The 23,758-nt window shown below is 44.5% G+C and overlaps 3 protein-coding genes across 17 annotated transcripts in view; 2 read left to right on the forward strand and 1 right to left on the reverse strand.

Annotated features, from left to right (window-relative positions):
* Positions 1-4,353, forward strand: part of LOC121664927 (phosphatidylinositol-binding clathrin assembly protein-like) — a 29,073-nt gene extending 24,720 nt beyond the window's left edge. For 9 of the 12 annotated variants that reach the window (XM_042028636.1, XM_042028717.1, XM_042028727.1 and 6 more), the window contains one exon: positions 205-3,578. Coding sequence is in view for 4 of the 12 variants with exons in the window: in XM_042028652.1 (XP_041884586.1) it covers positions 205-219 (15 nt within the window). In the remaining 8 variants the exon portion in view is untranslated. Of the gene's footprint in view, positions 1-204 lie in introns of all 12 variants that reach the window. The other 3 variants (XR_006016170.1, XM_042028662.1, XM_042028672.1) reach the window with 2 other exon arrangements.
* A 1,138-nt stretch (positions 4,354-5,491) lies between these two features.
* On the forward strand, positions 5,492-14,976 carry VBP1 (VHL binding protein 1). 4 transcript variants are annotated; one of them, XM_042028775.1, is made up of 7 exons: positions 5,572-5,619; positions 7,597-7,660; positions 9,612-9,736; positions 10,334-10,400; positions 10,865-10,963; positions 12,702-12,892; positions 13,005-13,845. In XM_042028775.1, exons 3-7 carry the CDS (start codon positions 9,630-9,632, stop codon positions 13,027-13,029), a joined length of 489 nt encoding a protein of 162 aa, XP_041884709.1. In that variant the 5' UTR covers positions 5,572-5,619; positions 7,597-7,660; positions 9,612-9,629; the 3' UTR covers positions 13,030-13,845. The 4 variants fall into 4 exon arrangements, with proteins under 4 accessions (XP_041884685.1, XP_041884696.1, XP_041884709.1 ...); XM_042028768.1 differs by having other exon boundaries at positions 5,574-5,619; positions 7,597-7,680; XM_042028751.1 differs by lacking the exon at positions 7,597-7,660 and having other exon boundaries at positions 5,492-5,619.
* A 1,198-nt stretch (positions 14,977-16,174) lies between these two features.
* On the reverse strand, positions 16,175-19,790 carry RAB39B (RAB39B, member RAS oncogene family; the record flags this gene model as incomplete). The annotated part of the gene is made up of 1 exon (XM_042027390.1): positions 16,175-19,790. A coding segment is annotated over one exon (447 nt), but the record flags the coding sequence as incomplete, so codon positions are not given.
* Between the last annotated feature and the right edge of the window lie 3,968 nt (positions 19,791-23,758).

Consider the following 23,758-nt stretch of genomic DNA (forward strand, 5'->3'; position numbering starts at 1 on the left):
GACAAGAGATCATTCACACTGGAGAAACTGTATTCCCATCATCCAGATACCTTGGTCTTAATATTCTTTGGGTTTTTTTTAAAGTGCCAAAGCCAATAGACTTAACTTAAAAGTAACAAGGCGGTCAAATAGATTCATTATTCTAAAACACTGGGAAACTATTTGTTATGTAAGTGGCATTAATATGTAATCTTTGTTTCACAGATACAGTTTATGTAGAGCCACCAAAGCAACAAGATGTGAGAACAACCAAATACTGGTAAAAAAAGAAAAGACTGAATTTCAATCTTTCCATGATGTATTCCTGAACAGGGCAACTGTTTATTCCCTGTATAATACAATATTATTTTGACCTGCAATGCTTTAGAGATTCTTGTTTATAACAGTCACTGCAGTGTGAAGTCATGGTTGTTCCCTGATTTTTTTTTTTTTTTTTTTTTTTAAACTGCTCAGCAGAAAACGTATTTTTATTGAGGTTGACTCAGAAGGTGCAAGCTGGATTATCATCTTCAAAATTGAGGAGAAGGTCACATGATTGCTCTACAACCTTAATCATCAGTGGATTACTTTAGGAATTGACTGAGGATGTCAAAACTATTTATTTTATCCATCAATTCTGTGGCTGTTGTAACCAAGACACAACATAAATCAAGTTGAGCAATAAAATTTTTATGTGCTCTAATAAATACTCTGGTAGGGCAATGCTTGCATTATCATAAAGCCAATATTGTGTGAAATCAGACAGCTTTTTCACATTAGAATAGCTTATAGTAATTTGCAAACTTTATAATGTGAGTTTGAAATGCTGTGAATCAACAAGAGACATATTACATAGATAGATAGCTATAGTAAAAATAATAAATTGCTCCGTTGGTATGTCAGTATTACAGGGCTAAGTAAAAAGAGCCAGCAGCTGCAAGGCTGCAAGTCTGTGGTGGAGCAGGGGAAACGAGAGTGGCACAGAACAGCTCACACAGCCTCCAGCAGGTGCCAGCAGCTGCCCTTCCATGGGTGCCTTCCCTGAGGTGGCATCTCCCACCACGGGCTCAGGGAAGAGCAGCCTTGGGAGCCAGTAGCTGTCGCTGCCCCAGCCACAGCACACAGGAGCAGTTTGAGAGTCTTGTTGATAACTGTAGTAGAGGCAAGAGAGCCAATTCTTCTTTCTAAAGTCCATTAGGTCAAAAGAATCAAACCTTGCAATCATGCTGACACTTGTGAACTGCCAACTATTTTGAAATTATCCAGCTGTAGAGAATAGCTTGTGTTTCTTTTTTGAAATAAGAACCTAGTTATAAACCATATAAAAATAATTATTTTTAAATGTGTAAATATGTGTAAACTTTTAGATAATTGTTTCTTTGATGCTGCAGAAATCTTTTTCTTCTGTAGTAATTTCAACGTAAAAATGCTACGTTAAGAAATCCAGACTCTTTTTGAGAGGAAAATCTTTAAAATCAACTAATTTATGAAGAATGCTGTTCACAATGGGTCAGATGTGTGCAGACTTCTGGCACATATTTTGTATTTAAGAATCTTCCTCCAGAACTGAAATTGGCTATGAAAATGCCTTATCTTGTATTTTTCACTGTCTGATAAAAAGTGGTAGCATTAAAAAACCCCAAGTTATAATTAAGTAGATAGAAGTGGGAGCAACCTTTCCTCCGGAAGTTTTGTGGCAAAATGCAATGAAAAGCTCTCCTGTAAAATTACTTCTAATAATGATTCATATTACAGCTGAGTTTTCTATTGCTACAATAAAGAGACCTCCAGAGCAGTATGTCTTTTATCCTTTGGGGTGTCTGTAATTGCAGAAATACCTGACTCTCACCATAAATGCAGATAGGCCTGAGAATCTTGTCAAACTCCCCTGTAGATTCCTCACAGTGAGACAACCCTTCTCTTTTTCCAAATACTTCATTCTGTCCAAAGAGTGCAAAAGTAGTATTTCTTAACCCTATGGTAAATATTTTGCCAAATGAATCAATACAAAAGAAGCAAAATAAAACTCCACTCCTCAACCCTTGGAATCTGTAACTGCTAATTTCCTGGAAAATGAAACCCTGCAGAAATTTAAAACTTGGTGTTCCTTGATGTGTATTGATTTTGAAAGAATTTGGACAAGTATATGGCAGTTTAATGTTCAAGTTTGAATTACTAAGGGCTTCAAGCTTTAATCCACCTTTATTGGGTTGAACAATTGTACAATTTTAAGCCAATGAGTTCTTCAGTGCCTATAGTTGCCCTCCACATGATGAGGGAATAGATGTCCTTTAGAATGGGTCATTGTGTTGAGGGGACTGTTCATTTAAGAAATAGTGAATTCCATAGATTTATTCAGCAATCAAAAGTCTTGTGTTCAAATAGACCAGTCCATGTAATTATAAATGTCTGGGCATTAATGGCGGAGGTGAGAGTGCTACAAGCAGGCAGTTCTTGTAAGCTGTTAGGTTTTTTCTTATACTGAGTTGTATAAGTAATAATTTGTTATTTTAATAAAATGTGCAAATAAATGCCTGGCAAGCAGTATATATTGTTACAACTTCATTGCAGAGCATTCTGAATATCTGGAAGATACTTGGCTCAGAAATGGATTTAGTACTGGATAATAGTTTGCACTACTTCTGATTTATTTGCTCTGGATCTTTTAATGGTTCTTCTGGTCTGCTTTCTTGTAGCAAAGCTGTCTGATACCAACTTAATTAGTATTAAAAAAGGAGAAACAGCCACAAAGTATGTTTTAAAAACTTAATAACCTACCTTCTTTTGATGCTTTGAAACACAGCTTTCAGCTTGATCCTTGTGAAGCAGAGATCACTTTGCACCTTCTCTCTGCACATGAGTGCACAGGACTGGGTTTTGCCCACCTCTTCCTTGTGCATATATTGGAACACATAAAATCGCAGAGTATGTGCTTAAATCATATACATGAGAAGTGAAAACCAAGGACTTAGGATGCTGTCAAGGCTTGTTATGGCTCAGAACTTATTCTCCACAAAAAGCCCCACTTTGTTGTTCTTGAGGGTGACTGTATCCAGCCCACAGGAGCTGCGAATAGCAGTTGGGATGAGTGAAGAGAGATGTATATAAATGTGACTTTCCTTCCAACTCGTTGGATCAGAATCATGTTCTGAATACTTCAGGAAGCTGGTAACTAAGGTGTCTTTCCATGTTTGTCTGAACAAGGAAGGAAGACTTTGACGTGTGCTGTACGCTTTGCATTATTGTGCTTTAGTGGGTCACTTGAGCCTCACTGTTGGGACTTGATGCTGCACAGGCAGGCTCTCTGTCATGGAATAGGATAATTTCTGAGGGACTTTGGAAAGGTGGACTGTGTGAGGCCTCTTGGACTTGGGTGTGTACCTCTCTAAATAACTGGGGTTTTCTAATGTTCTCTAGATATAGTTTGACTTTGCCTCCAAGAAGTTATGGATTTTTTTAAAATAAATTTTGGACATGTGTACTGGAAAAATCTCAGTTCTGTGCACATAGTGGTGGAATATTTATAGGTAAAAATTACAAATGGACTTCTGTTTAAGGAAAAAAAAACAAAACCAACAGCAAAAACCACACACACAAAAGTAACAACAACAGAACATCTGACTACAAGATTGAATACAGGGTGTATCTATTCCCAGCTGGATTTTTTGATGTGTGGCAGGGAGGGGGGGTTACAAGTAGAATAGTATGCACTGTGGATCAGTGCTTAATTTGTACATAAAAAGGAAAACTTTGTTTGGGGTAGTTTGTATTGTAAGGATAACATCTAAAGGCACTGTATCAGTCATTTATTTCCATTTAAAGATTATATTTTTGAGCAATGGAAACTGTACATGTTATCATTTATACATTACTGATAGCTAGGAATATAGAAAACCTGTTGCTATGACTCTGAGGATGTATCTGACTTGTCATTGATCTGTACATGGCAGCATCACTGTTTTATGCAGACTTTCATGATCATTTATTTAAAGAGATTGTAGTAACTGGTACAGTTACAACAGGAATTGTAACGTCAAATCTTTCAGTATATCTCAGATGTGTATCCTTGTGATTAAGCTTAATCCTTTACCAAATGTTTGGCTGGAATTTCATCTTGGAGCAATGACAAAATAGGTGCTGGAACAGATTTCCCTCACCCCAACCCACACTTTATTTATTTAATAGGTCTTGTTTTGTACGTTTTGTTTTCCCCCATGACAGGTTTGTGCCTTTTACTGGATATTTATTTAAAAGGAGCTATGATAATTTAGGTTGCTTTTTTTCAGATGTATTCTTGTACAGCTGTTCCTTTATGTGAGTTCCTTCATTTTATAAGAATACAGAATGTGTGAAAAATACACTAGCCACAAACCGGAAAAAAAATCCAAGGGTTTATGTTCTATGAATAATTTTTTTAAAAAGAAGCCTAAGCACAAGACTGGCTGTGTTGATATTTTCATTGTGGAACTTCACAGTTTGTTAATACGCAAATTGTTCATTTTTTTAAAAATTGCTCATATCCAATGATTTGATGAAACAAGTTTTGGAAAAAAATAAACTTTGGCATATGCAAGGTGTGTGTATGTGATCATTTTTTGTGTTCTCAGTTTCTGTAGGGCTGATAGCTATGGCTGAATTAGGGTGCTTGATTAGCTTGTTACTCCTTTGTGTTCACATTGGCCAAGAGACGGCTCCGAGACTGAGTTCTGGTTGAGTTTGCCTAGAGCTGGATTCATTCCCAACCATCATCAGTCCAGCAGTGTGCAGGGCCTGGAAGGGCCAGGCTAAGGATGCGTGGCTGCTGCAGGTGCTCCTTGTTTCTAAATTCGAAAACGCTATTTTTAATAGTTGTATTTTTGTTTCTTTAGGTTGCAGAGACCTGTTTTCAGTTCTGAGCTTGGACTACTTAATAGTTGGTTCGTGTTGTGCCACACTTCCGTCTCAGTGCAGAAGCACGGGGCAGCAGCAATGAGCTGTGGGGCCTAGGGCCCGGCCTGGCGCTGGCACAGCGGCTCGCTGTCCCTCCCAGGAGCGGCAGGAATTCACTGAACGCACGAGCAAGGGGAAATCTATGCGCGTAAATACAGGGCAAGCAGTATTGGTGATCCTTTAGAAATGTTTATTGTAAATTGTTAGAGGCATTGCTCCTGTTTGTTGTATCTGGCTTGTTCGACAACGTCTGCGCTCAGGGAAAGGCTGCAGCTGCGTTTAGAAACAACGGCGCTTCCTCCATAGGCAGAAGCAGAGGCTGGGATAAGGGACACCCCGTTCCCGTCTTTCCTGCCCACCGGTCTATTGGCACGGGACCCCCTCCCCGGGACGGGGCAAGCAGGGCACTCGTAGTTCCCGCCGCCCCAGGCGGCCCTGCTGCCGGAGCTTTCCCCTTCCCGCCCCGCCTTCCTCGCCCTCAGCGGCCCTGCCCCGCCCCGGCCCCGTCCCACCACCCATGGGCGGTGCCCTGGGGCTGCCCCCGCCTCGCGGCCGCTCGGCGCCCACGTGATGACGAAGGGCCCCGGCGTCCTGGCGCACGCCGCGCACGCCTCTTCCGTTTCCAACATGGCGACTGCCGAGGGCAGCGAGGCGGCGGCGGCGGCGGGCGGGAGGCGTGGCCCTCTCGGCATCCCGGAGGCGGCGTTTGTGGTGAGCGGGGCCGGCGAGCGGGGCTGGGCAGCCCCGAGGCGGCGTTCCTGGGGAACGGGGCCGAGGAGTGGGGGCTGTGCTCCGCCAGCCGGGCCCGGCCCCCGTCAGGCGGCACCTCGGCGGAGTCACGGGCGGGCGGGCGGTGCCCGAGGGGCGCGGATGGCGGAGGCCCTTCGCAGCCTCAGTCCTGGGCCTTTTCGCGGGCCAGTTGCCCTGTTTCTATCCCGGCCTGGCGTTACTGAGCATTATGCACCTTACAAGAAGCTCAGCTCCCCGCGTTTAGCAGTGTCGCGTTGTTGCACTGCCGCACGCAGGGCAGTGAGCAGCGTGTTGTGAGAGCGCTCCTGGCACACGCTGCGCGGGGCACGCCTTGCCGCTCCTGTTCCACGGATCACCTGCCGTGCTCCAGGCACCTTTCCATACATCTTCCTCTCTTAAAAAAAAGTTTTAGACTGCGGACAAGATTCACTTTTCAGAAGCACCCATGTGTTCTTGAAAACCAACAAATGTGTCCTCTGGAAAGCAGGCAGAACTTGTTTATCTGACTTTAAAAACTGATATACCAAGCATTTGATGATTCTGTTGAGTGGCTGAAAAGGAGTCAGTGGCTTATGCAGTGACATAATCTCACAATCATCTTTTGTTCACTTTCAGCTCTGAGCTTACTCTTGGTACACTATCTTGATTGCTGTTTTATTTCCATTGATCAATAACTATTGATCAGAGTGGCTGAACCTGGCTGCCTTGGTGGTCTCAGGAAGTGCTGGATGTCTGCCCCATCTGATACAACTGCTTTTATAGAAATAAATTGGTTTGATTTGCATTTTGGTAGTGCTTGTACTGCTGATGTGTCTTGTCTGGGCATAGGGCCTGACCAGGCAAGTATGGTGCGTTTGCTTTCAGTGGTCTAGTTCCTCCTTTTCCTTTAAGGTTTTTTTAAAAATAACTGGGATCTGGCAAATCCTAACTGGGCTGGAAAACCATTGCTGCTTCCAGTTGACTTCCTTCCATGCCTTGTGGGAGACCATCATAGATGAAAGTGAAAGGGAATGGCCGTGTCTTTAGCTGTCCTGTGAGATCTCACTGATCCTGACAGAGGAGAACTTGTGGTCTGGCTGACTGCAGTGCAGGTGGCCACCCTGCAGGAAACAGGTGATTAGCCTCAGCAAACACTTAAAGGCATCTGTCACATCCCTCATTCCATGCTGGGGGCTGCCTTTGTAGCTGTTGTGTTTAGTTCCATGTTTTTTCCTTTCAATACCCATGTCTGAAGTATCATGTGTGCTGTACCACGCGGCTCTGAGAGTTCTGGGGCTGTGCCTTAGTCCTGTGCTTCTCTTCAGTTCTTCATAACTTTATGTCTGGATCTAAATGTCTTGGAAGTTTCCTAATTCTCAGTTTTGAGAGGTGCTCTGATCAAATACAGGTGTGTCTGCAGAAGAGCTCCTTGATGGTGATCGTAGAGTACTTGGATGCAGATGTTAAGATAGACCTTCTTTTATTCAAAATAAGCCTACACTAGGAAGTTGTAATGGTATTCTGCTCTGCAGAGTGAAAACACTTCTGTCTTGAGGGTAGGTTTTACAAGAGCTTTTTTCCTTCAGAAAATAGGTTTCTATTTCAAAAACATTTAAAGACCTGCTGATCACTTGCTTGACATTTCCCCCCTCCCCCTCACATGCTGCATGGGCAGCCTTACTGTGAATCTTGTCTTCAGAGATGTTTTCTCTAAGTGTCTTTGTTCAATAGAGGCTCTTCACACAATTTATGGCTGATGTCTTATCTGAGGCAATTGATCTGTGAATTCTTGTCCCTCTCCAGGTTTCAAATGATGTTAAGCACTCAGATTAAGTAATGTTAAGACACGAGGTTTTACTGGATAACATACTCTCCAAACAGAACTTTCGGCTCTGGTGGTTTTGAGCTGTTGCCCAGACATTTCCAAATAAAATGCCTTCTTTGTTCTGCCTTCTTCAGCAGGTGTGAGGATGCAGATCTGCAAACTCGTGTCTCTTGTCATGTTGTCTGCACATGCCCCCAGGTGATGAAGCTCTCTGCAGAGTGAGTGCCTGCAGCTCTTATTTGGGTCATCTCTCAGAACTGTAGGGACACGTGGGAATGCGCTATCCTGCTGCATTTCAGGGGTTCTACAGAACATTCCTGTGGCTAGGCTTGAAGTTTGCAAAATGGTGTTTTGCCAGTGAATTTTCTTCCTAAAAAGATAGAGATGAGTTTTGGCAGGTCCTTGCAGAATCTGTAAGGTGATTCTGCAGTAGAGGTGCTGTGGAATGCACCACAAGGTGGGGATCCTAATGGCTTTGACAGCCAGCTGTGCCTCAAAGCTGTTCTGGTCAAGCTTAAGGAAGCAACTGTGCCTCAGCCTTGCAGATGTGGAGGTGGGACAAGAGCCTGACCAGCAGGCTTGGAAGCTGGAAAACCTTGGGAGTAAATCTGAGCCCACCTTGAAGTGGGGCATTATGTAGTGGAAGGAGATCACCAGTATATAGGGGGCCTGGACTTGCTTCTGGATTCACTTCTGGGCATCTGTGTTTCAGGAGGATGAGGACTGTGTCCCGTCCCTGTGCACAGACAGACGGGAGCTGAGGCAGAGCTGGGTGCCGGGCAGGCTGTGGGGGGAGCTGCTGCCCACCCGCTTTTGCTTTCTGCCCTGGATGATTTCAACGAGCAGAGCTGCTTCCACAAGAGGGAGTTTCATTTCACAGTGTCCTCAGGCCTCACTTCTACAACATTTTCCCAAACCTAATCCTTGTTTTCTTTGTTGAAAGCTTCTCTGTGAGCTTTATCCAGAGGCAGAAATGCTTCCTAGACTGTGAGGTAGCTCGAGGCATTCCTCAGGCAGTCTGAGGCGTGGTCTCTTGAGTTTGGATCTACCACCTGGACAGTGCTGTCTGCTGCAGGGTGTGGAGTTTGTGTTCTGCTACAGATTTCCTTAATGATAAAGAAGGCAGGGACTTCTTACCAGATTCAGTCATTTCATAGTAAGTTTCTTCAGCCAAGAGAGTTACGGTGTCATAATGAGGGGGAGCAGCTCCATGTCCGATATCACTTCAGTGACATATTGCAGTCTTTTTCTGGTGTGAAACTTCTGGAATGGAGACACCAAGTTCAAAAGGAGGAGCTGACGAGGCCTGTGGTAGGGCTTCTATCAGGTTTTACTGAGCTGTGTAGACAAGTAAGGGCAGAATTACCTCAGTGGGAGAGTGGGGTCATCTATAATTATGTGTGTAAATGGTGGCAAGGCCAGAAACGTGTGGTTGGTCCCTGGACTGATGTAACTTTCAGAGGCTGGGAACATTGTCCCCAGGCAGGTGAACTGCTTCCTAGGATTCTGAAGGAGGCACATGTTGAGGTTGACATCCTTGCTGGCTTGGGTCTGTCTTTGGCAGCATTTCCAGCTGATGGTAGGACTGGCTGGAGTTGTTCTCTAGAGGTTTCTGTAGCTTCCTGCTCACTGCAGAAGGAGCTTTTGAAACCCAGCTGTTCAATTCCATAGTGCCTGTCTGAGCAGATACCTGAGCTTTGCCCATTTGCATCTTTCTCTGCTACAACATGCTTGATCAGGCAGTGACTCTTTTCCTTCATCAGTTTTATCCTAAATAGTTCATAATCTGGTTAGCCATGGAGAAGCATTATCCCTGCTTTACAGGTAGGTTTAGCCATGCTCTGTGGATACCCACCCCTGTAAGGTGTCACTTTACCTCAGGCAGGACTGAAAGCACCACTAGCCATGTACCCACAAATATGGTTATGAAATAATCCTTGCACCTATCTCTTGGTTCCCTACCAAAAAAAAAGTAGGGGGAAATAAAGAGGTGACTAAAAAAAGAAACAAAATGCTTTTGTACTCCAGAAAACGTTTGTTTGCATTTCAAACTCCCCCTGGATGTAGCTGCAGTAAGTTGATAGCATGTCTATGTCTAGGATTTCCATAAAACTCTTCTAACACTGAGGGTTTCTTTCTCCCCTTAAAGGAAGATGTAGATTCCTTTATGAAGCAGCCTGGAAATGAGACAGCAGATGTAGTTCTTAAGAAGTTGGATGAGCAGTATCAGAAGTACAAATTTTTGGAACTTAATCTTGCTCAAAAGAAAAGGAGGTAAGTCATAATTTTTGCAGAACTGGGAAATGTTTAGCACAGCTCTATTTTTTTTTAAATAATAAGTCTAGTGGCCAGGAAGGCCATGGGGATGCCAGTGCCTCTGCCAGGGCTGTCGGGGAGAGCGATGCCTTCAGCTCTAGAGAGCTTTTGCTGCAGAGTCCTGTGCCTCTCACTGTCTGTCAGAACAGTCCATGAACCTCAGAAGGAACACTCTTGTTTTGTTTTACCTGAAGTGGTTTCTACCTATATTTCTGCTGAGGTTTCCCTCTCCTCTGGGAGGTGACAAATACGCAAAATGTACCATTTCAGTAAAAAGGGTCTGTTACTGTTCCTGTTGCTGTGTGTTGTGAAATCTGAATGGATTGCTGTGCTTCCAAAGCCAGCGAGCCTCGGTGTTGTGAGGGGCAGGTGAAGCTGGAGCTGAGCTGCCTTTACATGCCGTGTCTTCCTGTATTACACCTGCATTTGTAAGCCTGGAAAAAGCTGTTAACAAGTTTTTAAATGGAGGGTGGACTGTATAATAAAACTGATCACTTGTTTAGGAAACTTTGTGTCTCTGTAAAATAATAAATTATGACTGTTGTTAATTCACAGGCTAAAAAGTCAGATTCCTGAAATTAAACAGACATTAGAAATTTTAAAACACATGCAGAAGAAAAAGGTAAACTATTTTGAATATCTAATGAGTATGAGAAAAGCTAACTACCTTTCCACCCTAACAGAACACATTGCAAGAAATGTTTTGGAGAGCACACTTAATATGCCTTTATAAATAACAGAATTGTTTTTAAAGGTATGTAGTACTTTTTGAAAGCTAGTTCAAAAAAAGTTTAATGTTTGTAATGCAAACTTGACTTTTAATAGTGTATAGATTGCAGCTAAGCTTTGACTTCATCTCCATTCTTTATAGGGATTTCTGTATTGTTTTTAAATATATCTTTTAAAAATGCATTATTTTGGGAGCTCTAACTTTAATGTTGAAGTAAAGTTACATAGAATTCCACCCAAGTTAATACTGTATCAATGGCAAAAAGAAGAAAAGTGTGCTCTTTATTCTAAGTTTTTTGTCTTTGACGTAAGTTTCCAGTGAAAATAGCATTTGTAAGTTTTATCATTTGTCTTAAGGATTCCACACATCCAATGGAAACCAGATTTTTATTGGCAGATAATCTCTACTGCAAAGCTTCAGTTCCTCCTACAGATAAAGTTTGTTTGTGGTTGGGGGTAAGTAAAATGGAACTTTTTCTGAAACTGTTTCAGTAACTTACAAAAGGCTTGTTAAAGAGAGTTTTGGTTGCTGTCTCCCCTGGTGGTAGTGGGCATGATTCTATTGATGGGTGTATGGTGGAGCTGCACCCTGGCAGCAGAGCACTTCTAACCAGGCAACTTCAGTGTGTTAGTGAAGATTTCTTGTTCTATTTTATTTGGTTCCTGAACAGTAAGACTTCAGAGAATTGTCTTTTTGCTGGATTGTTCTTTCCAAAAAGCTTGTTTGTATTCCCCTTACCCTTTCTGTCACTTTTTGGTTCAAATTACCATCCAGCATTGCCTGGCATGGGAATGTGCTCAGCAAAATAACTTAGTTTGGCACGTAGCTTCCCATTGTCTCTATGTTATTTGTATTCAGCATCTTGCTTTCCCTTTTCATGCACCTTTTTCGGGAAAGATGGGATTTCTGTTACTCATAGGTATCTGTCAGCATTTATAATGGACTTTGCACTAAAGCCTGGTGGGATCAGGATTCACACCCCAGATTCCCAAGTACTTAAGCAATGTCACGTTGGGGTGTTTTGAATGTAGAGGCTTCATTATAAGTGGAGATTAACCTGCTGATGCTTCTTTTGAGACTTTTAAATCATGGATGTTCCTAAATCCCAGTGTTGGCTGCCCAACAAAACCTCTTGGTTAGGACAGAAACACTGTTGACACATGAAGCATCCAGACTAATTGGGCAGTTGCTCCCAACCTCTCCCATTTCTATCATAAAAAGAAAAAAAAAATCTGATACCTGTTGCTCTCAGGAGACCATCTTCAGAATTCATAACACTGACTTTAATGGAGCATCCCAGGTTTATTTTCTAACAGAACATCAAAGAAAGTTCATGCTATTGACAGTTCGTACTGAAAAGCTGTAATGAAATACCACACACAAACAGTTCATTTTATTTAGGTGTTCTTGGCCTTCTGCCTTTCTCCTCCTTGTTGCTTACAGTCTGTGTTGGGCTGTACATGTCACTATTACTGGGTATCTCTGCCCTCCACTTGCTTTAAAGAACAGTTTATCCAGCTCTGGCAGCTCAGTGTAGCCTTCCCTGGGGTCCTGTCAGTCACAGAATGTGCCTCTGCTCAGGGCACACTTCTTGAATGGGACAAAGCTTCACTGGGTGCATTTTTACCTAATACTGCTCTGTTCTCTCGTCCTGTGGTAGCTTCTTACTGAAACAACCATGTGTGGATTAAAGACCACCACCACAGCACCAGAGAGGACTTTTATATCTGGTGTATCTTTAAACACGTGTAGTAGCTCTTGTTACTGACACTGCCACCTGTTTGTCAGCATTCCACACAGCCTGAGGTTTTTCTTGAATCCATCAAAAACTCTTTCTAGAGTTGTGTGGCACCTGAAAGATGCTGCTAAGAAATGTAAGGTCTCTCACTTTTCAGATACAGTGAGGATGAGATGCTGATGCCTGAAAGGCTGAATGTGATCCACAGGGGAAGAAATCCCTCCTTGCTTAGCTATAGAAAGAGAACTTTAAGTCAGTAGGGAGATCTGTTTCTCAGTTACTGAAGGGGTGGAGGCCTCAAGTGGATTCTGACATTGCCTGTCCTGCATCTTGTTGTCTGGCAGGACAGTCTGCTGCTAACATGATTAGTTATGAACAATAGCCTAAAATAAGCTCAGCATGGCTTAGTCCTTACAATGCAAGAGTAAGAGCTTTTATCAATCTTTCTTTTTTAGGCCAATGTGATGCTTGAATATGATATTGATGAAGCTCAGGCTCTGTTAGAGAAGAATTTGTCAACAGCTACAAAAAACCTCGATCTTCTAGAGGAAGACCTGGATTTTCTCAGAGATCAGTTCACCACTACAGAAGTCAGTATCCTTTTTGTTCACGGGGGAGGAGATGTATGTGAAAGCCAACCATCCAGGTGATGACCAACTTTGTGATGTGTTTTTATCTTAGACTGGCTGCCCTCAAAACTCTGTAGCACCTGTGAACTTTAACTGTCCTAGCAATGAAATGGAATATTGTGTTTGCAGGGCTGAGTTGGAGGTTGGTGTGTGAGATGTAGCAAAGCTTGTATTTGTGTCATCATGAAACCTACTGCAGTGGTTGCAACTCAGACTGACTCCAGAGAGAGCTGGAAGTGTGGATTGATGCCCAGGTGACCACTTCAAAGCACAGTGAGCCTTCCTCTAGAGCATATGAATATTGTTCTTCGGACTGTCGCCCATCACACCCTTTGCAGCTGCCTCCAAGCAGCACAAGCCTTACTGCAGCAAGCCTGGGACTGGCTTAGGCTGTGCTCAGTGGTTTTTTAATTTCTTCATACTGTCATGAAACACCTCCTAGGTGTGTGGGGTTGTTTTTTATACTTAAAAACTGTTTTAATGAGTGTGGCCATTAACTGAAGCATTAGATTTAGTTTAATGAAGGCACAACTGCTTGTTCTTTCAAGTTGACCCTTGAGCTGTCTTAGTGTTGCAGGAGTTTGGGATGCCTGAAAGAGGCAAATACAGCTGATATGGGCAGCTTGACTGAAATCAGCAAAGAATTGGGCAAAACTAAAAGTGTGTTTCTCTGCAATATCTTTATGGATGTTTTTTAAGTAATGATATAAATACTGCAATTACCAACAGTTACTAGTATTCTTGAGTGTTGAAGCTTTGCACCAAGTCAGCCCTTTCATGAAATGGTTTCTATACTGACTGTTACAACTAAGTGGCCAACTCTGTAACCTGCTTTTACTCCTTTTTTAAATTTTTTTTTTTTCCTCTTTTCTGATAGCATGAGCTGTTTCCTTAATTCCACGCCCTCAGATATGGCTAGAGTTTATAATTGGGATGTAAAGAGAAGAAACAAGCAAGACCCTTCCAAAAACAAAGCATAATTTTGCCAATTTTAAATGTGGTTTCAATTTCCAAGTATTTTTTATTTAAACACCCCCAAATTTCATTCAGGACTGAGTTACTTTCAGCATTTCAGTAAATGGTAAAATATATAAAGATTAATGGTGAGCACCATTTTATTTATTTGTAAACTCAAAATTTGGTTTCATGCATGCTTCATGAAATGAATTATTTGAAAAGGCACCACACAGTCCAGCAAAGGACGTAGTATTTTGATCGGACCAGTCTGTCATAAATAAATTCCTACCTGAAAGCCTGTCTGAAAAGCTGAGGGGCATGTATGAAATGGAGCCTTACATGTTTGCAGGCTAAGGCAATGCAGGGGTTTTCTTTTTCATCTCTGTACAGCTGATGAAGTTAACTTTGACTTGGGCTGGGAAGATGTGCAGCTGTAATGTTCTAGGAAACAACAAAACTAGAGTGGAATCATGGGGTTTGTTTCAGTCAGTTAATGGCAGCACCAGTCTGTAAGCATTCCTGGATATCCACTTTGGATAAACTTGTAGTAGTAACTGTGGGTTAGCCAACTGTTACTGAGCTCTCAGCACTTCACATGCAGCAGTTTGTGGTTTCTCCTCAGAGGGCAGTGGGAAAGGAGTGAGCAGCACAGGGGATGTCAAGTCTGCAGGTCTCACCCCTTCTATTTCATACATGTGCACACGTTGGTTGTTTCGGCAAATGCATTGAACAAGGACACCCAAGAGCCCACAGCTTATGAGAGCCCACAGCTTATGAGAGCCCCCCTTGGCCCAGATGTCCAGTTCAAATGTCTGAACGCAGCCTCCCAGGTGGTGAAACCTGTGTTACATCGGGATGGTTGACTGGAACATGGCCTCTGGTGGTACAGCTGGAGTATTTTTTTGGTCCTTACAAAGCCTTGCGAGATTGTTGCCTTTTGCCTTAGCAGTTTCTTTCTAAAATGAAATGCTCAGTGGTGATGTCAGTGGCTAATAATCACATTCTGTGACTGAGAGTACAGGTTTCACTGCAAAATAAATGCAAATGTTAACTGTTCAATCTTCATGTAAGAAACAATATACTGTAAATTTTTTGTACTTTTATTTCATGATATTAAAATAGTAAAACTAAACAGTTGTGGCAACCAGCTGTTTTTGTGCATCTTTCTTTGCGTGAAAGTCATGAATGTGATGTGAGAGCTTTTATGTTTCCCTCCCTTAACTGGGCGTGGGGGGTGAAAAATTCCACTGAAGCAGCAGACGTGAAAAGTGTGGCTGCTGGATCCTGAATGAAAGGGGGAGTGTGAGTCAGCACATCTGAATTAGTGACTGAAAGCAAGTGTTTTACCAGCACTGTGTCTGCCAAAGAGTGAGCTGCAGGGAAGGGCAGAGAGAAGGTAAACCCTCAGCACTGGTCACCAAAAAGAGCCTGGCCTCATCCCTTCCTTCCCCAGGGCAATGCTGTTCATTTCAGTGGCTGTGGCTGCGGCAGAGCAATGTGGAGCTCTAATGTATTCTCCAGCAGGTTTCTGCTACAGCAGTGGGACTTGTGGCTGGTCAGGCTGCAGGCTGCTGCTTTCCATTTTCTTTTCCTAGCATCAGCAGTGATGGAAAGGCAGCTGCAAACACATCCTGATTTCTCTTACAGTTTTCAGTTTGGATTAATGAGATCCCAACAGGCTCTGCTCCCTCCCGCCGCCACCCCCAGCTGGTCCTAAGGCAGCAATTGCCTGCCTTTGTTGTGCACAACGAAACGACCAGTTAAGCATTTTTGCACAGCAAAAGCAGAACCGAGCAAAATCAGCGCCGTGTGCCACTGCCAGGAACCTGCTGCTGTGTGTCGGGGGGACAGGGTGACAGCCTTGGAGCTGAAATGGCTCCTGTGTTCAAAGGTGTTTGGCTCCTGGGGGATGGGAGATGGCTGTGGCCATCACAACTCAGGGTGTGGTATTAGTGTGTTTGATCTAAGTAAAAAACCCCAAAACTCACAGATGAGCTCAATGACTAATCCTTGCCTAGGTCTGCTCTGCCCTTTGCTGTTGCAGCTGCCATGCCACCAGCCCTGCAGAGGCCTCCTGGAGGGGCCAAGGCTGCGGTGGCTGCAGCTGCTGGGAGCAGGGGGTGGTTCTGTCTCAGAGTAGTTGGTCTGGTTTTTCTCAGAAAGGCAGAGGGCAGGTTCTGCAGAGTGAGGCAGGCTCTGCAGGGGAGGGTGTCCAGTGGTTGTGAGGCAGTGTCTGGGAATGGTGGATCCAGCCCTGGCCAGGAGTACAGAGCGGGGACAGGGAGCAGGGAACACACTCAGAGAGAATGGGCAGGGGGAAAGGAAAAAAAAAACCACCGAAGTTTCTTTACAAGTTTTGAATTTCACATTATCACGTAGTAACCATTTTGCTAAATACAAGCATATTTTCAGTCACATACAGACAGCTAAATACAGCGTTATTTTCACATTTCGTTACAGTGCATAACAAAGCGAGGACAGTGTATAGTACGCTTTTATTCTGGAGGTTCTGAGCAAGTTCAGTCTAACATGCAGATTGTTTTTAACATGTGGTAAAGACCACAGAAAGTTAGCTTTTGCTTTTTTTTTTCTCTTTTTGTCCTAGAGTATAAGAGCTCCTGACCTTTAGCCTGTGAGAGGTATCACCTTCTGGTTTCTCAAAGTCCCTCTAAGTCAAAGCATTAAAACCAGTTGTTAGAAAAGAATTCTTAGCATATCCTATAAGTTCATCTTAGAAAAAACATTCCAAATTTTGTACAGGTGAATCTACATTTCCTATATTTTAATAAGCTGTCTAGAAAATGCAAGGAATTAGAAAAAGATGTAGATAATGATTGCTCTATCATTTAATGTAACAATTTATTAACTCTAAGTAGTTAAGACTGTGTACATTTTCTTCTGTACTGTTCCTCTTTAGAATTACAACACTTCTGTATTTAAATTGAAGATTTACTCTGAAGGCCTGAATGCACTTACTGGCTTAGGCTTTCTGGAATTTCTCCCTGGGAGCAGTAAAGGGGAATGTCCAAAACCCATTAAATAAAATATTGTCTGTCTCATGAAAAGTGATCTTCCCCCTCTGGCCAGGTTCTCACACAGGGAATTAGAGTATTTGACTATTGCTAAAATGTTTGATCCAACTCCTGATCCGACTCCTCACTGTCCCTCATGTCACACTGGCTCTGCCCTTGGGGCTGCTGCTATCCTCAGCCAGACACCCCAAGACACACCTTGTGTCCAGCTGGCCTCCGAAAAGCTGAAGCAGCTGCTTGGTGGACTTTCCATCCAGGGAACAAAGAAACTGACCGTTTGGTACTGTCTGTTGGGCCTTTGTGAAACGCAACTGACTGAGCTGCTCTGAGCAAACCCCGTGCTCTGCCCTGGCAGCTCCTGGGGTGCTCCCTGCACCCACCTGCACTCACCAGAAACAGATTTTGTAAAGGGGATACTATTTTTTTTTTTTTTGATCTTTAGGGCACTCAACTCAACCACCGGCCTGTACCAGGAGGTGTTGGATACGTTCACGGCCTATTCAAGCAGAGAGAAGCGCAGTGAGGAGCGCCAGGCCGCTGCCACTGCCCTTCCTGGCGTTTGCTCCCTTTGCCCTCCCAGCAGGGGCAGTGCTGCTGCTCCCCTGCAGACCCCAGGAACTGGAATTGTTCCTAGAACACTGAAAACAAGTGTTCAGGGTTTGGGTTGTTCAGTTGGGTTTGCTGTGGGTTTGAGCTTTTTTTACAGCTTCAATATGGAAAATATGGAAATATGGAAATATGGAAACATGGAAACCACAGGTTTTCTTCTTAATACAGACCTGCCCATGTACTGCTGCAAACTGCGAGAAGTTTCCAGAAGGAGAAACAGTCTGAACTCAACAGCAATCAAGACCCGTATTTCTGTAGACAGGGCAGATTAAAAAGCTGAAACAAATATTTTCTTTTTCTATACTCAGAGGCCTAAAATAAACACTAGATGCTTCCTGTGGCTTTTACCTAATCCCCTCCTCCTGCCCATTGCAGTTTGGTGTATAAAGCTTTCAAACACAAGTAAAAAAAGTCACTATAGTTTTGTTTGTTTGCTTTTAATAGTCTGAACTTCCCTAATTGGCTACAGGAGCGCAGTCACCCCATTGCACTTCAAAAGCTTGGGTTAAAACTTGGCAGAAGCAAAGCTTCTAAGTGGTGAATGGCATTCCCAAAAACATCCACCTACATACAGCTTTTGTGACACGGCTGCCATCCCATGATGGCCAACCTGAGATGGATCCTCTTTTGTCAAACTAAAACACGGAGGAAAACAAATTTTACCCTTGAGTGTGTCTTGAGGCTTTCCTTTCCACCTGCTCAGACACTCCTGCTGTGTGTCCCACCTTCCCAGGGCCAGTTCTCTTCCACAGAGGCCAAGACAGAAATGACACTTTAACAGCAGAAAGTACCAATGGACACTGTTGCTTCCAATGCTATTTAACTTCTTTAAGAGCAAATCTCACCTTTTAGGATGTCTGATGCACCTGAGTTAAGCTTTTCAAGTTTTTTATTTTGTCGGGTTTCTTTTTTTCCTCCCTCCTTTCCATTCCTCCTTGTGACCTGGCTGGTAAGGTCAGCACAGCTCTGTTACTGAGACAGAAATGCTGGTGTGTCCCACCTGGCTGCAACACCCCAGCCTTAAGACATAACACCTGAGGACATGGTTCTCTCTTTATGATCTTGATCACTTAATTCTACTGGAAAACCCTGAACTTTGGGTACTTTCAAGGTACTCACCCAGGCAGTAAATGAGTAAAAATTGCATTGAATAATCCCTACTGCAGCAAGAGTTGCCACTTAGAGTCCTGGTTCAGCACAGCAAGAGAAGCACTGTTAAGGGAGGGATAATTTAATATTTAATTACCAATCAAACAACTACTGTTTTCCTCTTTAAATCGCACAAAATATTCTTTGCTATCAAACTAGGTTCAAGAACATAAGAAAGAAAACTCAGAAGTGTGCATACCATGTCAGTAAACTTCTCCTGTGGAACTGACCTTAGGAGGAAATGGTACCTGTGCTGCCTTTACACCTTCCTGGAAAGAAATGGCTGACACAAACCAAGATGTCCTCCTGCCTTCTTTTTGTCTGCCCATTTGTCATACGACTGAGTGTCCATCCTGTGGCTCCAAAAGCCTGCAGGGAGCTATGGATTTACTTAAAAGAGGACATGTACAGTACCCTGGCATGTACCAGCCCATTCAGCTCTGTATACTCTCTCCTGTGTTGTGCAGCCCCTCATTTCTGCTTCCTGTCTCCTTACAACATCCACATGCACCCTCACTCACTCTCCTTCAGGTTTGTAGCCCCCAGTTCTGAAAGGTTATTTGGAACAGAACATTTCTTTCCAAGGTCTGTTCTGGTGTCCAAAACAATGTGGGAGGCTGTTCACAACGGGAGTGTTGCTCTCCCTTCTGTCACACTGAGTTCACTTAGTAAAGTACGTTTGGTTAGTAGAGTTCATCACCACTCGCCTCACTAGAGGAGCTCAGCACAAGCACCGCCTATCTGATTTCACCACTTCTTCTGAGGAGTGCACTACGTTTGGGACAAACCCACTCTTTACCCCTTCCCATCCCTCCTGGATGGAAATGTCCCCCCTTTTCACCAGCTCGTATATATCACGAGTCAGATCAGTGAAGGCCTTCTCCACATTAATGGCATCTCGAGCTGAGGTCTCAATGTACTTCATACCATAGGCAGCAGCCAGTTTCTCCGCCTCGTGCCTGGTCACTTGCCGCTGTGTGTCAAGGTCACACTTGTGACCTACCAGAACAAAGACGATCTGGTACGGCTGGACATGCACCTTGGTCTCCTCCAGCCACTCGTGGACGTTCTGGAAAGACCTGCGGTTTGTAATGTCAAAGAGGAGGAGTCCTCCAACCGAGTTCCTGTAGTAGGCTCTGGTGATGGACCTGCAAGCCAAGGAGCCACAACAGGGTTAAGTTACAGCTGTCTGAACATATGACCTTTAAGAAAGCAGCATTACCACCACCCTGTCTACCCTGCAGAACACAAGGCAAGAGAAGGCCATTCAGGCAATGTCTTAGGGCTTTTAGCTTGTGCTCTGTAGAGCTTTTCATTCAAAAGGAAAACTTACCTTGGCTTAACGATTTCATGCTTGGGTAACTGCCCCACTGATTCATTATGGCTCTGTCCAAAATCCCCCCCCCCCACCACTTTTTTCTCTCATGGATTTCTGTATGCCCCTGGCTGTTGAATCCCACCCCCATCATGTCAGTTCTGTGGACACTTCATCTAACCCACTGGTTTAGAAGCACTGTGACAAATCAAAGGATTCAGTTGAAACCAAACACCCGCTCTCTGACAGACACACAAAAGCAGGAGGTCAGAGATTTGGAAGGTTGACCATGGGGTTGTAGCTCCACTCCATATACCCAGGCATAGGGACATCCACCCTACACCTACACCTTCTCCCACTACGCCACTGGATTAAAGTCACATTGCAATGACAGGACACTGTTACTCTTAGTGGCACTGACAGGAGCAGCCCATCTGACCTGAGAAACAGCAAAATGATACAAGAGCTTCCAAGGACAATCTGCAGTAGCACTGGTCGCATTCCTGCCAAATACTGACAACATTAAACAGTCACCAAAAAGACCCCAGAACTGCAGGCTGGGAAACAGAGCACATCTCCCACAGCTCGTCGAGCCAGGCCAGCCCAAGGCAGCCAGACGCAGCACAGGAAATCAGCAAATGAGGTGATGGAGCAAAGCTGAGGCCATGAGGCTGAGGAGAGCTACAGTTCAGTGACTACTACATCAGGGAAAACCAAGAAGCTGATTAACAGTGGTGTTTCTGCAAGTCACGGATTCGCTCTAAATCCAGAAGCAATGATCGATTTCAGTCCCTGGAGGAATTCACACTCAAGCCTGAACTTTTCTTGCTGGAGTAATATAAGCACTGCTGCATTTTTACCTTAGGACAAGTCTTTTTTTGGCAATGCAAGACTGTTGTTAGGTGCTGTTTGGTCCTGTAGTGTGTGTATCTGTCAAAATTGCCCCAAGAAAGGAGGAACCAGAGTTTTCAATAATTGTTTTACCAACAGACACACAGTGATGGGTGAAAATTCACAGACGAAACTGAAGAAAGCCAGAAGCAGGGAAAAAAACATAGTTGGCTGTGTTTGGATCATTTCTCCTCTCCAATTGTTTGGCGAAGGGACAATAGTCACTCTGGACATTTGGCACTGAGGGAATTAGATCTGCCTTTTGCCATCTGGCCAGCTGCAAACAGATATTGGCACTTTGAATTCACCCCCACACTGTCACAGATATTTCTGCTTCTCCCTTGTGTTCCATGCCATCAGCCCTGGCTCCTCCTGCCAGCAACAACAATGCCTCAGGTACTTCTGAAAGACATGAGGGGATCTAAGCTGAACGCTGCTTCAAGGTAAAACTAGGTGAAGGTCTCAGTGCCTTTTCTTAAAGCCTTTTCCACAACTATTTTCCTCACTGATCTGCAGGAAGCAAAGTATATTGCCTTCATGCTGCACATCCCTCTCCAATTCCCTTCTGAGATTTTTACCTTCCCTCCTCCTGCCATGCTCACACACTGATGCAGAGCAGTACAGGGACTTGAACCTATTTTGGCCAAGTTTTAACACAAAGGCAACATCTCTGTCTGGGAACTGTCCCCTGCTCTGTACCCACGGTGGGGACTCCTGCACCCAGGCTCTGTGCCTGTTTGTTTGAGTATTTCCCTCTCAGCCAAGGGAGAGCTGCTGGCTGGAAGGAAACAGCTCTTCTGTAGGTGGTGGGACACAGTTCCAGGGAGCGAGGGCTGCACAGGCTTTTGCTTTTGCTAGCATTACACAACATCACGTTTCAGACAAGGAAATAGCAGTATCTGAGCAACCAGGGATGGGCAAAACCTGCTGGATCTGGGAAGAATTGGACCATACTCTTCTACAGCTCCAAAGCAGCCTCAACACTGCCCCAGGCAGCATGTTTTGGAGCCTGGTCTGGCAAAATAGAGTGGCACATGCTTAACGGTAATTTAAGCCTTGACTGCACAGAAATTGCTACTAATTTACGGAGAGTGAAAGAGCTCACAACAGGGGGTGAGGAAGAGCAAAAATGTAACACAGCTGCTGCTCAGAGAATGCCAAGGTGTTTTCAAAATAACTACAGCGGTTTTGTCCTCGTGGGGCAGCTGTTAAACTACGCAAAGCAGATCAGAAATGCTCAAATCAGAGAATTCTGAAAAAGGGAAGCTCATTTTTATGGCTTTCCCTCTTAAGAAATTCCCTGTGCTTGACAAATTACAAAGCTTAAGGTTTCTGGAGGGCACCTACTCAATTGTGCTTCTTGCCTATGACAAGTACAAGGGGCTTTGGCTTATTCCAGTAACAGCTAATTCTTGTCTCTGGTCAAGAAACATACCTTGTAGGAGGAGCCCAAGAGTTGTCTTCATGGGGCACAATTCACCACAGGGCTAAGAGTGATTCGAAAGGGATAAACACAAACCAGACATTTTACCTTTTTTTTTTCACATTTCAGAGTGCACCATAAAGGCCCCTGAGTCTGTTCATTTCCCTCTACCTTTTCACATTTGGAATTCAAGTCTGCACTTTGGCAAGGGCATTTCAAAGTTGCACAATGGGTTTTTTGTAATGTCACTGACCATTCCTGCCCCTTGCACTCTTCATGCCTTTGCAGGCTGCTGCCCACCGCAGCAGTGCAGCTGCCCTTGTGCTGAAGGTCGCCTGCTCATCATGCTGACAACCCGAGTGCCGGGCTAGGTCAGCCCTCAGCACCGAGGGCAAGCAGCCTCCAGGGCCCCAAACTTCCTAACGTGTAAAAGAAAGGAAACTGAATCCATCCTACAGCTCTTGCTCTTCACAGCAAAGGCAAGAACAGAGAACAGCACTCAGGTGTGTTTTCTACAGACCTCAGCCAGAGAGCCAAAGCTGGAAGCTGATGCAACTGCAAGCTAAAGCACCTCCTCTCTCAGCAGAATAAAGCGCCAGCTCCTCGCCTGCAAGGCTTCAAGGTAGCAGAGGAAAAACCTGTCAGCGGATAAGGACCAACTACTGCACATCCTGGGCCAGATGCCAGTGCCACAGATGTGAGGGAAGGTGGTGAGAGGGGTGGGGGTAGGGGAGTTTTAATCTACTGAATGAAACCAAAACATTCCTCAGGCGACTCATTACAACACAGAAGTAGAAGCTCTGTGATGCTGCACACAGATGTGGAACACAGGAAGTGATCCCAGAGGGAGCAGGATGGAAGAGTGGATGAGGGTTAAAGACACATGAAAAATACAAGCAAACAGGAGGCCAGGAGCTGCGGGTACACTCACCCCCCTTCTAAATGAGCATTGTCTGAGCAGCAGGTCTGAGCCCCTCTTTCACTGGGGCAGAGCCTGCTCTAACCAGGGCTGCTGTTTTCCCCATACAGTCCTGTGGGGAACTTGGCACGGTCCCACATGCTGCCTTTATTTTCCTTCATCGAGACTTGGTTACTGTTGCTTAAGCTCCCAAATTGTCTGTGCCCATGCAGCGCTCGGCGTGGCACTCTCCAGAAAGCACCTGTCATCCCTGCACAGCCACAGCCAAGGGTTTGTCCCGACCTTTCTCTGTCCTACGGAGAGCTGGGCTCTGCTGTCGCAGCAGAGCACCAAAACACATATTCCACTGCATTTCGCGAGCCTCAGCGTAAGTGTTCGGTTGTGAAACATCCTGGTCACTGCCTCCGCACCGGGGGGAGCAGGCTTTCCCTGCCAGCTGCATCCGCCGATGCACGGACACCTCCTGGCTGGTAAAACGCGGACCCAGCGCTGCCTCGGGCCTCGTCTCCCGCCCCAGCGGCAGCGGGGCCGCTCCTCGACACCCACACCTGCACATCCCGCACACCTGCACGCCGCCGTTTGGGGTGG

Source organism: Corvus kubaryi, unplaced genomic scaffold (genome assembly GCF_017639235.1).
Source record: "Corvus kubaryi isolate FWS band 111438036 unplaced genomic scaffold, C.kubaryi_AGA036_p1.0 130, whole genome shotgun sequence".
Lineage (NCBI taxonomy): Eukaryota > Metazoa > Chordata > Aves > Passeriformes > Corvidae > Corvus > Corvus kubaryi.

Bases quoted from the DNA above. Each gene is read 5' to 3' on its own strand.
- VBP1 (XM_042028751.1), top strand. From the start codon at position 5,536: ATGGCGACTGCCGAGGGCAGCGAGGCGGCGGCGGCGGCGGGCGGGAGG. The intron at 10,401-10,864 runs GTAAACTATTTT...ATTTGTCTTAAG, and splicing joins AACACATGCAGAAGAAAAAG to GATTCCACACATCCAATGGA. The intron at 10,964-12,701 runs GTAAGTAAAATG...TTTCTTTTTTAG, and splicing joins AAGTTTGTTTGTGGTTGGGG to GCCAATGTGATGCTTGAATA.